This window comes from Anolis sagrei, chromosome 1, assembly GCF_037176765.1.
Source record: "Anolis sagrei isolate rAnoSag1 chromosome 1, rAnoSag1.mat, whole genome shotgun sequence".
In the NCBI taxonomy this organism is placed as follows: Eukaryota; Metazoa; Chordata; class Lepidosauria; order Squamata; family Dactyloidae; genus Anolis; species Anolis sagrei.
Genome location: NC_090021.1, coordinates 174,914,034 through 174,927,585, shown reverse-complemented (window position 1 = coordinate 174,927,585; position 13,552 = coordinate 174,914,034). Strand labels below are relative to the sequence as shown.

The 13,552-nt window shown below is 41.6% G+C and overlaps 1 protein-coding gene across 1 annotated transcript in view; it reads left to right on the top strand.

The window, feature by feature from the left end:
* The window catches only part of MREG (melanoregulin), a 57,845-nt gene that overhangs the window by 19,737 nt on the left and 24,556 nt on the right, over window positions 1-13,552 (top strand). Inside the window, exon 2 of the mRNA XM_060781447.2 lies at window positions 89-248. Within this exon, the coding sequence (XP_060637430.2) occupies window positions 89-248 (160 nt within the window). The remainder of the gene's footprint in view (window positions 1-88; window positions 249-13,552) is intronic.

Sequence of the window (13,552 nt, the reverse complement as noted above, 5' to 3'; positions counted from 1 at the left end):
ACCTACAACAACCCAGAACATATGTTGTTCATAACTTGAGGATTGCTTGTAATACATTTGCAACTTCTTTCTCTTTATTGCACTGCAGTAATAACAACCCGTATGCTTCGTTTGGAGCAACCCAGGCGTGGGATGAAGATAAAAACTTGTGGAGCGCCCCTCATGATGTCTCCCACACCGAAGCCGATGATGACCGGGTCCTGTACAACCTCATTGTGGTTAGAGACAGATTGGACAAAGATTCTGAGGTAAGGTCTGTAGGCACAATGCCTACTAAACCAGAGCTTTGGGACTCCTACAAGTCCTCGGCAACAGGGGATTATAATACAAAAAAGTAACTTGTTTATGATTGAGCATAAATAAATAGAACAATAATTGCTGCTGATTGATATGATGCAATACAATTACCTCTCTGTATCCATGAATTCTACATTGACAGATTCAACCAGCCATGGCTTGAAGACATTAAAAGCAAAACGAAAAGCAAACCTTTATTTTGCCAGTTTATATAAAAGATGCCATTTTACTATTCCAGTGTATATAATAAGACTTGAGCATCCACAGATTTTGGTATATGGGGTACAGGGTTGATCCTGCAATCAACCCCAGCAGATATTGAAAGCCCATTGTATTGCTAGTTACTTCTGTTACTTTCTCCAAAAGAGTGGATTTGTGTTGGTGATGTGATGTATTTCTAACTTGTTGTCTGCAGTTGAAAAGGCAAAAAGCCATATGGGTTTCCTTAGACTCCAAAGTATGAGTGCTACTAAAGAAAGGGTTTGAATTTCAGACAACGGAATTTGGTCAATGTCATTCTTTCTGATATAGCTCCATTCAGCTGCCTAAGGAAAACATGATCTTGCTACCTTAAGTGATTCTGCTTTAGACACACCAAATAATACGATGGTGGTATGGTCAAATACTTGCTCTGAAATTTTGGAAGTTGAGGTTGCAACCAGATGCCAGATAACTATTTGATCTAGCTAACTCTATCTGATAAATTTTTGCAAAGAGTATTCTTCATCTACACCAAATAGTAGGGTTGGCCAAGTGCCTAGCATGAGAAAGGGGAAGGATGGAAATAGGTGAGGTGCAATAAGGTGGTCCAGAAGTAAAAACAGGTAGGCCAAAGTGGGTGCTTGACAAGTGGCTTCCCCAAGCTGCAGAGACCTTTCTCAGGAGAAGAGTGCACTGGAGATTTTCATTGTCCTTGAAATATCTATTTCGTCTTTTGCTATGTCAAAATGCCCATCTCCTTCTTAGCTATTCTTTTCATAAATTGCAGAAATGGGATTTTTAGGAGGAGAAAGGTGGAGAATAGCCAGGACAACTTATTCCTGCGGTTGCCATTGTCTCCCTCATTCCCATTAAATGTTGAGGTATCATTCTCTTGAAGCTATATGGAGTGGAGGCAATGTTTTCCAATCTTGGGTTGTTGTAGGTTTTTTTGGGCTATATGGCCATATTCTAGAAGCATTCTCTCCTGAAGTTTCGCCTGCATCTATGGCAAGCATCCTCAGAGGTTGTGAGGTTAAAACCTCTGAGGATGCTTGCCATAGATGCAGGCGAAACTTCAGGAGAGAATGCTTCTAGAACATGGCCATATAGCCCAAAAAACCTGCAACAACCCAGTGATTCCAGCCATGAAACCCTTCGACAATACATTTTCCAATCTTCTTCTCCGGAGAGAGATGAAATGGGGCTATTGGCTGTTGGCTCAGTGAGCCTCCTACCTTATATTCTGGCATATAAGACTACTTTTTAACCCAAGAAAATCTTCTCAAAGGTCAGGGGTTGTTTTATACGTGGGAGTCATCTTATACGTGGGAGTAGCCTTATGCATGGGAGTCGTCTTATATGCAGGAGTCGTATTATATGCTGGGAGTTGTCTTATAGAGCGGGTGCTGAAACTTCCAATCCGGATTGGAGAATCTGTGGTTGCTGCATATTGTAGGAGGAGCTCAAAAATGGCAGTGGCCGCGTCCCTGCCGTATGTAGCGACTGTATGAAAGCACTCTGTGCAAGTACGGTAGAAAAAAATCCATTCATCAGGATTCTTGGACTTAATACGGTCCCGATGGTGAGGTGAAGGGGCGCCTCACCGGGAAGGTGTATGTGAAGGGCGGAGCAAGCTGCAGGCGTCCGGGGCACCCGGGGTATGGAAAAAAGAAATAGAGTGGCTGTGGGCCCAGAAAAACACACCTCTTTTACCTGTCTGGCCTGCCCTTGTATCCTCCTCCTCTGCCTCTCAGATCTCGCTCCTGAAGACTTCAGTGAAGCGGTGCAGGTGCGCATGTGCGAGATCTAAGAGGCAGAGGAGGAGGTACAGTAATAGGAAAATGACCATATTGAAATCAAATCTGATGCTTTTAAAATTTTTATTTGGTGTGTGTTGGAAGAGGGGTAGTATATCCCAAACTCTATATTTTAACTGGAAAAGTTGGGGGTCGTCTTATACGCCCAATCATTTTATATGCTGGAATATACGGGTAGTTATTGCCACAATTATAGAAAATGCAGCAGGAAAAAAGGTGAGTTGTAGGTATTCCAAGAACCCTCTAATTAAGTTAAGTTAAGTTTCTTTTTTTGCTAACATGCAAATAAAGCATAAACGCAGAAAAAGAGCATGCTGTCTTATCAGGGAGCATATATCTAAAGTCCTATCTACACTGACATGTAGTCCTGTTTGAACTGCATTATAATGGTCAGTGCAGACTCATATAATGCAGATTGAACTGCATTGAACTGGATTATGTGAGTCTACACTACCATATGGAGCCCCCGGTGGCGCAGTGGGTTAAAGCACTGAGCTGCTGAACTTGTTGATCGAAAGGTCGCAGGTTCGATTCCAGGGAGCGGCGTGAGCTTCCGTTGTCAGCCCTAGCTTCTGCCAACCTAACAGTTTGAAAACATGCAAATGTGAGTAGATCAATAGGTACCGCTCCGGCGGGAAGTTAACAGTGCTCCATGCAGTCATGCCGGCCACATGACCTTGGAGGTGTCTACGGACAACACTGGCTCCTCAGCTTAGAAATGGAGATGAGCACCACACCCCAGAGTCAGACATGACTGGACTTAATGTCAGGGGGACTACCTTTACCCTTTTTACACTACCATATATCCAGTTCAATGCAGTTCAATCAACATTTTGACACTGGATTATATGGCAGTGTAGATGGGGACTAACTCAAGAGCATTTTCTCCTCTCAGAACTGCAGATTTGCTGTTTGTCTCTCTTCAATTTAGGCTGAAGGATAAAGATTTATTTAAGATCAACCAAGTAGTGTCTTGAAGACTGAAAACAGGATTTGAACCAAAGGGTTCTGCTTCCGAACGTCACTATATATTTTGTGACAGAAGCAACGTGCCAAGCAAAATCTTCACAGCAGCATTTGGATTAGTGATATCTGAATCTAGGGCAATAGTCTTTTTGTCTTCTGTTTTCTGATAGGATGACAGAATACGGAAGCTTGTTTTGGCAGTTTCATATACATTTAATATTAAACCTCATTTTAATCAGGGTATTAACATACGTTGATAGCTAATTTTCTGTGAACTAAAAACTGAATTATGCCTGTTAAACCCTCTTGTCAAAAGAAGGATAAGTTGATATCAGTAGAGTCCTGATTTGCAGTCAGGGGTTTTTTCCCCTCTTTAATGTTGGAGGGCAGATTTTATTTATGATGTGTAGAGCCTTTCTATTTTCCAATGTTCAGTTCCACAAATTGCACCATTCTATTAATGCCAGTAATAAACATTCAAACTGTCAGATTGCATAGATATGGATTTTATAATGGATTGAATCTGGTACTACAAATAATCCCAAAAGCGAAATAACATGAGGGATTTCTAGATATTTGTGAATATTTTTGACAACCTGTGAATTTGTGAGTCTTATTTTTGTTTGGGCCCAGGTGGTGCAGAAAGGGTGCCCCAAACCTATCATTAGAAGGAGGGATACGGGACATAGCAAGGGAGAAAAATATGGTTTAACAGCTCTTCATAATGGTATTTTGCATATGAAAAGTTTGAGGAGTGACATTCATTTTCTGTATTAAATAAACGCAGAAGAAAATGAGAGCAGACCTTCTCTCTTTCTGCTCTTTATCACAGTCAGGCCTGACAGTGGACCACCCATTCTGCAGTGTCCCTTTGCACACAATGTACAATGATATGTTGTATTGCTTCTTATTTCACATGCATTTTATTGCCAGGCAATAATCACAAAGTATTTGAGGTATTTGAATAAAACAGTTATAAACAGTTCCCATTCATGTGTGGACCTATACACCACATATCATTATTTTTGTCTTCTCATAAATGTTCTTTCTGATATTGCAGGCTAAACATCTTGAACAATTGGTGTCAGCCTACTTGGATATATGGAATCAGAACAATCATGTATGGAAAGAGGAATAGATGTATAGTGATGCCTTGACTTAAGAGTTTAATTCGTTCCATGACCGAGCTCTTAACTCAAAACACACTGATCTCAAAGTGAATTTCCCATTGAAATGCAATTAATTTTTTTCGTCCCCCCTAAAAAAAACCCAATTGTGTTTTATGTGTTTTTAAGGAAATGTACTTTATAAGTAACAAATAATGTATACATGCAATTTACATGGAACAATAAAAAGGATCAACTTTAAAATGGTAGAAGCACAAAGTAGTGGCAAAGAAGCACAAAGTGAAGAAGCAGAAGCATAGAATCATAGAGTTGGAAGAGGCGTCATAGGCCATCCTCGTAGGCCAATCATAGAGTTGGAAGAGACCTCGTGGGCCATCCAGTCTAACCAAGAAGCAGGAAATTGCATCATTTTCTTCATAATGTATTCATTCTTGCCTCCTTCCCTCCCTCTCTTTCTCTCTCTCTCTCTTCATGGAGCCAAACATACCAGGAATAAAAACCACACAAAATCCACTAACCTAAAGTTCCTCAAAGTGGACAAGAGGAAAGCAGACAGCAATCTCCCAAAAGCACGAGGCACAGAGGCTGCTTCTTTGAAGCTCTAAAGCCCTGTACTCTGGCACTAGCACTCCTCTGGCACTAGCTCTTAATGCAAACACTGCTCTTATGTCAAAGCAAAACCCTGGCCAAGCAACATCTCTTAACTCAAAATGCTCTTAAGTTGAGATGCTCTCAAGCAGTGGGCCTACAATTCCCAGAAACCCTAGCCAGTTTACCAGCTCTTAGGATTTCTGGATTTCTGGGAGTTGAAGGCCAAAACATCTGGGAACCCACAGATTGAGAATCACTGAAGTAGAGGTTCCATTGTATTACTTTAAGTTGGAAATAACAATTTCCTTTTCAGGACTCAATTACATGACTTAAAAAGAACGTTAAAAGAGCAGCATCAAATCAACATACTTTTCTTATAGGCTTTGTATCTCTCATGGTGCTGGCTAATAATAATAATAATAATAATAATAATAATAATAGGATTGAAAAATCGAACTGCAAAGACTCTGGCACAAGCCAGTCAAGGTGGTCCCAGTGGTGATGCACACACTGGGTGCAGTGCCTAAAGACCTTGCCCTGCACTTCACTTCACTTCACTTCACTTTATTTCTTAATTAGTCGCTCTTCACCAAGGTGCTCCGAGCGACTTACAATCTAAAATAGCATTTACACAATATAAAAACATTCAACGGTGACTATTTGGCAAATTAAATCTGATTACTTAAATGCAGAACCAAACAGCCAAGTCTTGAGTGCCTTTACAAAAGGTTGCAACTCCGACATTGCTCTAATGTATGGAGGCAATGAGTTCCACAGAATTGGAGCATAGGTCGAAAAAGCTCTACGCCTTGTAGCTTCCAGGTGTACCTCCCTAGGGCCCGGTATGTAGAGGAGATTTTCCTGGGTGGATTGAGGTGACCACTGATGGAGAAAAGGAATGAGGCGGTCCCTAAGATATAAAGGTCCTTGGCCACTTAAACACAAGGGTAAAATCACCTTGTTTAAGACACCAAAGAACACACCAGCAGTAGTATTTATGATTTATTAAAATAAAGGATAAAAAGTTCAAAAGCCAAAAGTATATTTCAAAAGATCAATCCAATGTAACATAGGCAAACAAGATCCATGAAGACACAGGCAAGGCAAAGTCCCATGAGAACATGACAAAGTCCTGAAACACGAACATGAAAGCTGCAAGATAAATCCAAAGTCTCTTGGTTGAAGCGGGAAGTTGCTCTGACACTGAGGCATAATCAAACAGCCTGTTTAATACGCTTTGGACAACATGAAGGCGTTTCTATGGCCCCGATTCTCCCTCTCTCACCTGCTAGTGATCCTGACACTCCTTCGAACCCTAAATTCCAACCGATCAGCTCGATCTAAGCCTCCGGCTTCATCAAGGTCAATTTCATCGTTAGTGCTTTTTCCCTCATTATAAGGTTGAGAACTATCTGGCTGAGAACCGTCCCCCCTTCATGAAACAGCCTGGCTCTCAGTAGTTTCACTTTCCCCAGCATCATCCCTTGCTGTGGGAAACAACTGAACTAATGCCCTCTGTTGCTGGTCTTCTTTGCTTAACACAGGGACATCATAACAGAAGATCTCCGAAGCTCTAGGTGCTCTTACTGCCTATTACAGGGAAAACCAGCTGATCCCTAACCCATCTAAAACACAGACATGTGCCTTTCACCTTAAGAACAGACACGCATCCCGAGGATCACCTAAGAATCACCTGGGAAGGAATCCCACTGGAGCATTGCAGCACACCCAAATACCTGGGAGTCACTCTGGACCGTGCTCTGACCTACAAGAAGCACTGCCTGAACATCAAGCAAAAAGTGGGCGCTAGAAACAATATCATACGAAAGCTGACTGGCACAACCTGGGGTTCACAACCAGACACAGTGAAGACATCTGCCCTTGCGCTATGCTACTCTGCTGCTGAGTATGCATGCCCAGTGTGGAACACATCTCACCACGCTAAAACAGTGGATGTGGCTCTTAATGAGACATGCCGCATTATCTGCACCCTACACCACTGGAGAAATTACACTGTCTAGCCGGTATCGCACCACCTGACATCCGCCGGGAAGTAGCAGCCAATAGTGAAAGGTCCAAGGCAGAGACATCTCCAGCCCATCCCTTGTTTGGGTATCAGCCAGCATGTCAATGACTTAAATCTAGAAATAGTTTTCTAAGATCTACAGAGACACTCGCTGGAACACCCCAGCAAGCGAGAGTCCAAAAGTGGCAGGCTCAAACCCAGAACCTCAACCAATGTCTGATACCAAATGAGAGACTCTCCCCTGGGCACACAGAAGACTGGGCGACTTGGAAGGCGCTGAACAGATTGCGCTCTGGCCCCATGAGATGCAGAGCCAACCTTAAGAAATGGGGCTGCAAAGTGGAATCCACGACATGCGAGTGTGGAGAAGAGCAAACCACTGACCACCTGCTGCAATGCAACCTGAGCCCTGCTAAATGCACAATGGAGGACCTTCTTGCGGCAACACCAGAGGCACTCCAAATGGCCAGCTACTGGTCAAAGGACATTTAATCAATTACCAAGCTTGCAAATTCTGTGTTTTGTCTGTCTGTTTGTTTTGTTTTGTTAAAAATGTAATACAAATGTCTGGTTGCTCCTGACACGATAAATAAATAAATCATAACTTTGCATCTGACTGTGAATCTGATACCCATCATCCCCATCAAAATCATTGACACTATCACTCTGAGATTCCAGCTGAGTCACAACAATTACCATCTGCCAGCTGCAAAAGGCCACCTTACTGGGATCTGCACCACGCATTATTCGCCGATACATCACACAGCCCGAGACATTTGGGAAGTGTCCGACGTGTGATCCACTACAACAACCAGCAGAGTGTCTGCTGTGGAATCATCTTGTTGTGTTTCAAATAACAACAACAACAACTTTATTTTTATACCCTGCCTCCATCTCCCTGAAGGGACTCGGGCCGGCTTACAAAGAGACAAGCCCAGAGAGCACAGAGTTAAAATGTAATGCAATAAAATAAAAACCAAACCAAATAAAAACATACCATAATAAAACATAACATCATGAAAACAGTACCATGGGAGCAATAAAAGTGCTGAGTTCAGAGGGCTCAGAGTTTGTGCAAACTGTCCATTATGACCTACACTAATTGTGGCAGAGTATGCTCTATCCAATTTTGTGTAATATTATGCTTTAGTTCAATCAATTTGCTATGCATCAGTACATAGACATTTCAGTTTATTCCACAAAGAGTGACAAAGTGGAACTTAGAGTAGTTGTCCTAAAACAACAAAGTCATCATCAAGTTGTTTACAAAAGGGCTCCTGCATAGAAGCTCCAAAACCTCTTTTCCTGTTCCAGAAATGGTTCCTTAATCCCTCTTGTCCCATATTATACTGTCAAAGTTGCCAGATAAATCCTTCTTCATGGTGCATGAGTAAGGCTAAGATATTCCCAGATTAGTGAATGATCTGGGAAAGTAAAAGTCCTAGAGAGCAGCGAGAGAGAGGATTGTTAGGGCTGCTCCAAGGAGGGTGAAAGAAGAGACAGGCCAAGCAAACACAGACTTGATCTGGCTTTCCCATTGGACACAAATCAAAACCGCTTTCCCAGTTGCCCCCTTAAGAGAACTCAGACCTCTGTGAATAGCAAAGTCTTTAATTAGGAACAATAATGGCATGTGACTGGACATAATCCTCTTACTGCTGCTGTTACATTCCTGTTCTCCAAAAGTATTAAGGTAGCTGCTGGCTTTTCAGCCTCCGTCTTAGACTGCTTCTCTGTGGGCGGGTTTGAAATGTTAGAAAGCACATTAAAGCTACCTGTTAAGGCTAGTAAAAGTTGGCTTCCTTACTGCCAATTCTGTAGCACAACTGAATCTGGAAACTGTTGAATTACTGTAGTGATTGCTGCTATTCATTGCCATCAAGTTGATTTCATAGAATCATAGAATTGTAGAGTTGGAAGAGACCTCATGGGCCATCCAGTCCAACTCCCTGCCAGGAAGCAGAAATATTGCATTCAAAGCACCCTTGACAGATGGCCATCCAGCCCCTGTTTAAAAGCTTCCAAAGAAGGAGCCTCCACCACACTCCAGGGCAGAGAGTTCCACTGCTGAATGGCTCTCACGGTCAGGAAGTTCTTCCTCTTGTTCAGATGGAATCTCCTTTCTTATAGTTTGAAACCATTGTTCCTTGTCCTAATCCCCAGGGAAGCAGAAAACAAGCTTGCTCCCTCCTCCCTGTGACTTCCTCTCACATATTTATACATGGCTATCATATTTCCTCTCAGCCTTCTCTTCTTCAGGCTAAGCCGCTCCTCATAGGGATTGTTCTCCAGACCCTTGATCATTTTAGTGGCTCTCCTCTGGACACATTCCAGCTTGCCAATATCTCTCTTGAATTGTGGTGCCCAGAATTTGACACAATATTCCAGGTGTGGTCTAACCAAAGTGGAATAGAGGGGTGGCATGACTTCCCTAGATCTTGACACTATGCTCCTATTGATGCAGGCCAAAATCCCATTGGCTTTTTTTGCCGCCATATCACATTGTTGGCTCATGTTTAACTTGTTGTCCACGAGGACTCCAAGATCTTTTTCACACGTACTGCTCTCGAGCCAGGCATTGTCCCCTGTGAAGGCTCGGCCTGTTTATTTCCCAGTTGGACTGTTCCATTTTGCCAAGTTTAGGGGAGAAGCTTAGGTTCCCCCTAGAGTCCGAGCTCAGTTGGTGCAGCCCATTCTGGTGCAGCCAGAATGGGCTGGTGATAGAACTTATGGCATTCCTTTTGGACATAGTTTATAGATAGTTGCCAGAAAGTGTCTGGTCTGGCCTAGCAATTTGAACAGGCCATCCTTATCACATATTTGCCAAAGTTTATAGATTATAGATAGATAGTTCATATACATATAATAGTTAACAGTTATATTTGCCTTAGAGTTTATAGTATTTGTAATAAAGAATAGTTATATTTGCCATAGTTTATAGATTATAGAATAAGCCATAGAATAGCTATACTTACCTCATAGATTAGAATATATTTACCTCATACATGCCCCAGAGTTTATAGTTTGTTACCTCAGAGTTTATATTTCACTGTTCTAACTCTATCAAATTTGTTACCTCAGATTTACACCTCTGTATACCTTGTTTTATTTCACCTTGTTTATTTAGTAAACAATTGTTGAATTTAGTCTTGTCTCTAGTGTTTTATTTTGAGGTAGTAAAGTAATTTAGGGCATACCGATGGTCACTGGGAAAATAGCCAGATACATTTAGTTTTCTCTTAATCTTCCTGGTGTGCCATCATATCCCCCATTCTGTATCTTTGCATTTCGTTTTTCCTGCCAAAGTGGAATATCTTGCATTTGTCCCTGTTGAACTTCATTTTGTTAGTTTTGGCCCATCTCTCTAACCTGTCAAGATCGTTTTGAATCCTGCTCCTGTCCTCTGGAGTATTGGCTATCCCTCCCAATTTGGTGTCGTCTGCAAATTTTATGATCATGCCTTTTAGCCCTTCATCTAAGTCATTAATAAAGATGTTGAACAGGACCGGGCCCAGGACAGAGCCCTGCTTGTGGCACTCCGCTCATCACTTCTTTCCAGGATGAAGAGGAAGCATTGGGGAGAATCACCCTCTGGGTTCGTCCATTTAACCAATTACAGATCCACCTCACCGTTGTTTTGCCTAGCCCACATTGGACTAGTTTCCTTGCCAGAAGGTCATGGGGGACCTTGTCGAAGGCCTTACTGAAATCCAGGTACGCTACATCCACGGCATTCCCCGCATCTACCCAGCTTGTAACTCTATCGAAAAAAGACTAAAACAGAATATAATAATCAGTGTCAGGAAACAGACCAAAACAGTAAACAAGGTGGTACAAGGGAACTGTTTTAAAAGATCCAAGAAAAGAAAGAGCAAATCAAACTAAGAGTGAAAATTATATATGACCAACAAGGAAGCACTGTATGTCAAGGGGGAGGGAGGATAAAAGGATAATGCATGAAATAAATTGACGAGTTATATAAAAGTGATTAAAGGATGACACATTCATTCGGTGCTTAATCTGGGACAATGGCTACTGCAATAACTGAAGGGGCATTGCATTACTCTCCCATCAAAGCATAGTTATGTTCAACATTTTTACAACAAAAACTTTTACCATGTGTGTAATGAGAAATGTCAGCTGGGTTCAGAAAAAGAAGAAACACCCGGGAAATCACGTTTCAATTTTACACTGGATCATTTCAGAAGAAAATTGGCCTGCATTTTATAAACTATTGCCAAGACTGTGATTGTGAAGGCAATGAACTATGAACTGCTCTAAAAGAAATGGGTGTGCCACAATATTAGATTGTCCTGACGCATGACCTAATCAGGACAAGAGACCTCTGTAAGTGCAGAATATGGAAACGCAGAATGGTTTCCAACTGGCAAGGGGGTCAGGCAAGGCTGCATTTTATCACTCTGCTTAATTTATATGCAGGACATATCACAAAGACAGCTGTTTTAGACTTTGATAAGGAAGGCATGAAATTTTGAGAAAGGGGCACCAGCAATTTGAAATACACAAATGATTTGGAATGAGGAAAGTCAAGAGAGTAAGTGCAAATTCAAGGTGGTAGTTAAGCATTAAAAAACCAAAAATAATGACCACAGAAGATTTATACAAATTTTATGTGGATGATGAAGACATCTAAATAGTCAAATGTTTTCTCAGTCATAAATCCAAACGACTGTATTGGTGTATGGTGCTAAGCTGTATTGGTGTATGGTGTATGGTGCTAAGCTGTTTCCCCTGTAATAACCTTAGGAAAGGATGGAGCTCTTAGACAATACAGATAAAGAATAGTGGGGTGCCATCATTTCTTTGCAGTTTAGCCGTATAAAGTTAGATCTGGAGATGAATTAGAATAAGTAAAGTTGTCTTAATTGTATGAGGGACTTTTAAAAATCTATGATGTGACTATTCTCTCCCGACAGGATGCTGTGCAATTTTCTGGCAGTTGCTTGACCAAGGTCAAATGCCAAAGGAAATGGAGTTTAGAACAGAATCTGGAGTTCGAGGCCTCTTCTTTGGTTCTTTGGGGTTTCTTTTGATACCAAGTTGGAAGCACTCCATATGGCCTCTGCCATTTCCCTTATCTCTATTAACCTCCAAAATGCTCTTTCACACAAACACAATAAGCTTCCCATGTTCTTTCCTCTGAAGGAAGCTGACCCGGAAACCTCACTTCTTCTGATCTAGCAAAATTCACTGGAATAACTGTCAGCATCTCTTCAACTGGAATTTCTCTGATTCTTTATTTTCTTCCTAGAATTAGAGTTCAAACTCTGAATGTGATGGCATATGAGTGGGTATTTCTTAGTAGCAAGCAAATTACTTCATAGTTCTTCTCTATCATCTACATGTATATGCAGATAGTAATGGTGAATTTGTTTTTGAGATATATTTGTAAGATGATGATGATTGGGTTGTTGTAGGTTTTTTCGGGCTATATGGCCATGGTCAAGTGGCATTCTCCCCTGGCGTTTCGCCTGCATCTATGGCAAGCATCCTCAGAGGTAGGATCTCTGAGGATGCTTGCCATAGATGCAGGCGAAACGTCAGGAGAGAATGCCTCTAGACCAGGGGTTCTCAAACTTCTTAAACAGAGGGCCAGGTCACAGTCCCCCAAACTGTTGGAGGGCCGGATTATAATTTGAAAAAAACAATGAATTTATTTCTTTATTTCTTTATTGTATTTGTATACCACCTTTCTCAGCCTGTAGGCGACTCAAGCCAGTTAACAGGATAAAATTCAATGCTTACAATATCATAAGTACAATTAAAAAGATAACATATAATAAAAATTAAACATATCAATAAAATATAAATTCATAGTGTCGCCTTGTTAAAAACGTTGTCCGATCTCATTGTCGTCGTTCCATTTTCCTATGTCAGTTACTCTGCATTTGGAAACGCTTGTTCAAAAAGCCACGTTTTGACTTTTTTTCCGGAATGTTAAAACGGAGATGGCCGATCTAATATCTGTAGGGAGGGCGTTCCACAGTCGAGGGGCCACCGCTGAGAAGGCTCTGTTTCTCATCTCCGCCAAACGTACTAGTGACGAAGGCGGTAACGAGAGCAGGGCCTCCCCAGATGATCTTAAGGTCCTAGATGGCTCATAAGGGGAGATGCGTTCAGACATGTAAGTTGAATTCCTATGCACACTGCACCTATCTTATTTGTAGTGCAAAAAACCCCTTAAAAACAATACAATAATTAAAATAAAGAACAATTTTAACAAATATAAACTTATTAGTATTTCAGTGGGAAGTGTTGGCCTGCTTTTGGCTGATGATAGGATTGTTGTTGCTGTTGTTGTTGTGTTTTCAAGTTTTTTCAGACTTAGGTTGACCCTGAGTGAGGGCCGGGTAAATGACCTTGGAGGGCCGTATTCGGCCCCCGGGCTGTAGTTTGACGACCCCTGCTCTAGACCATGGCCATATAGCCCGAAAATACCTACAACAACCCAGTGATTCCAGCCATGAAAGCCTTCGACAATACAATGATGATGATTATTATTAACT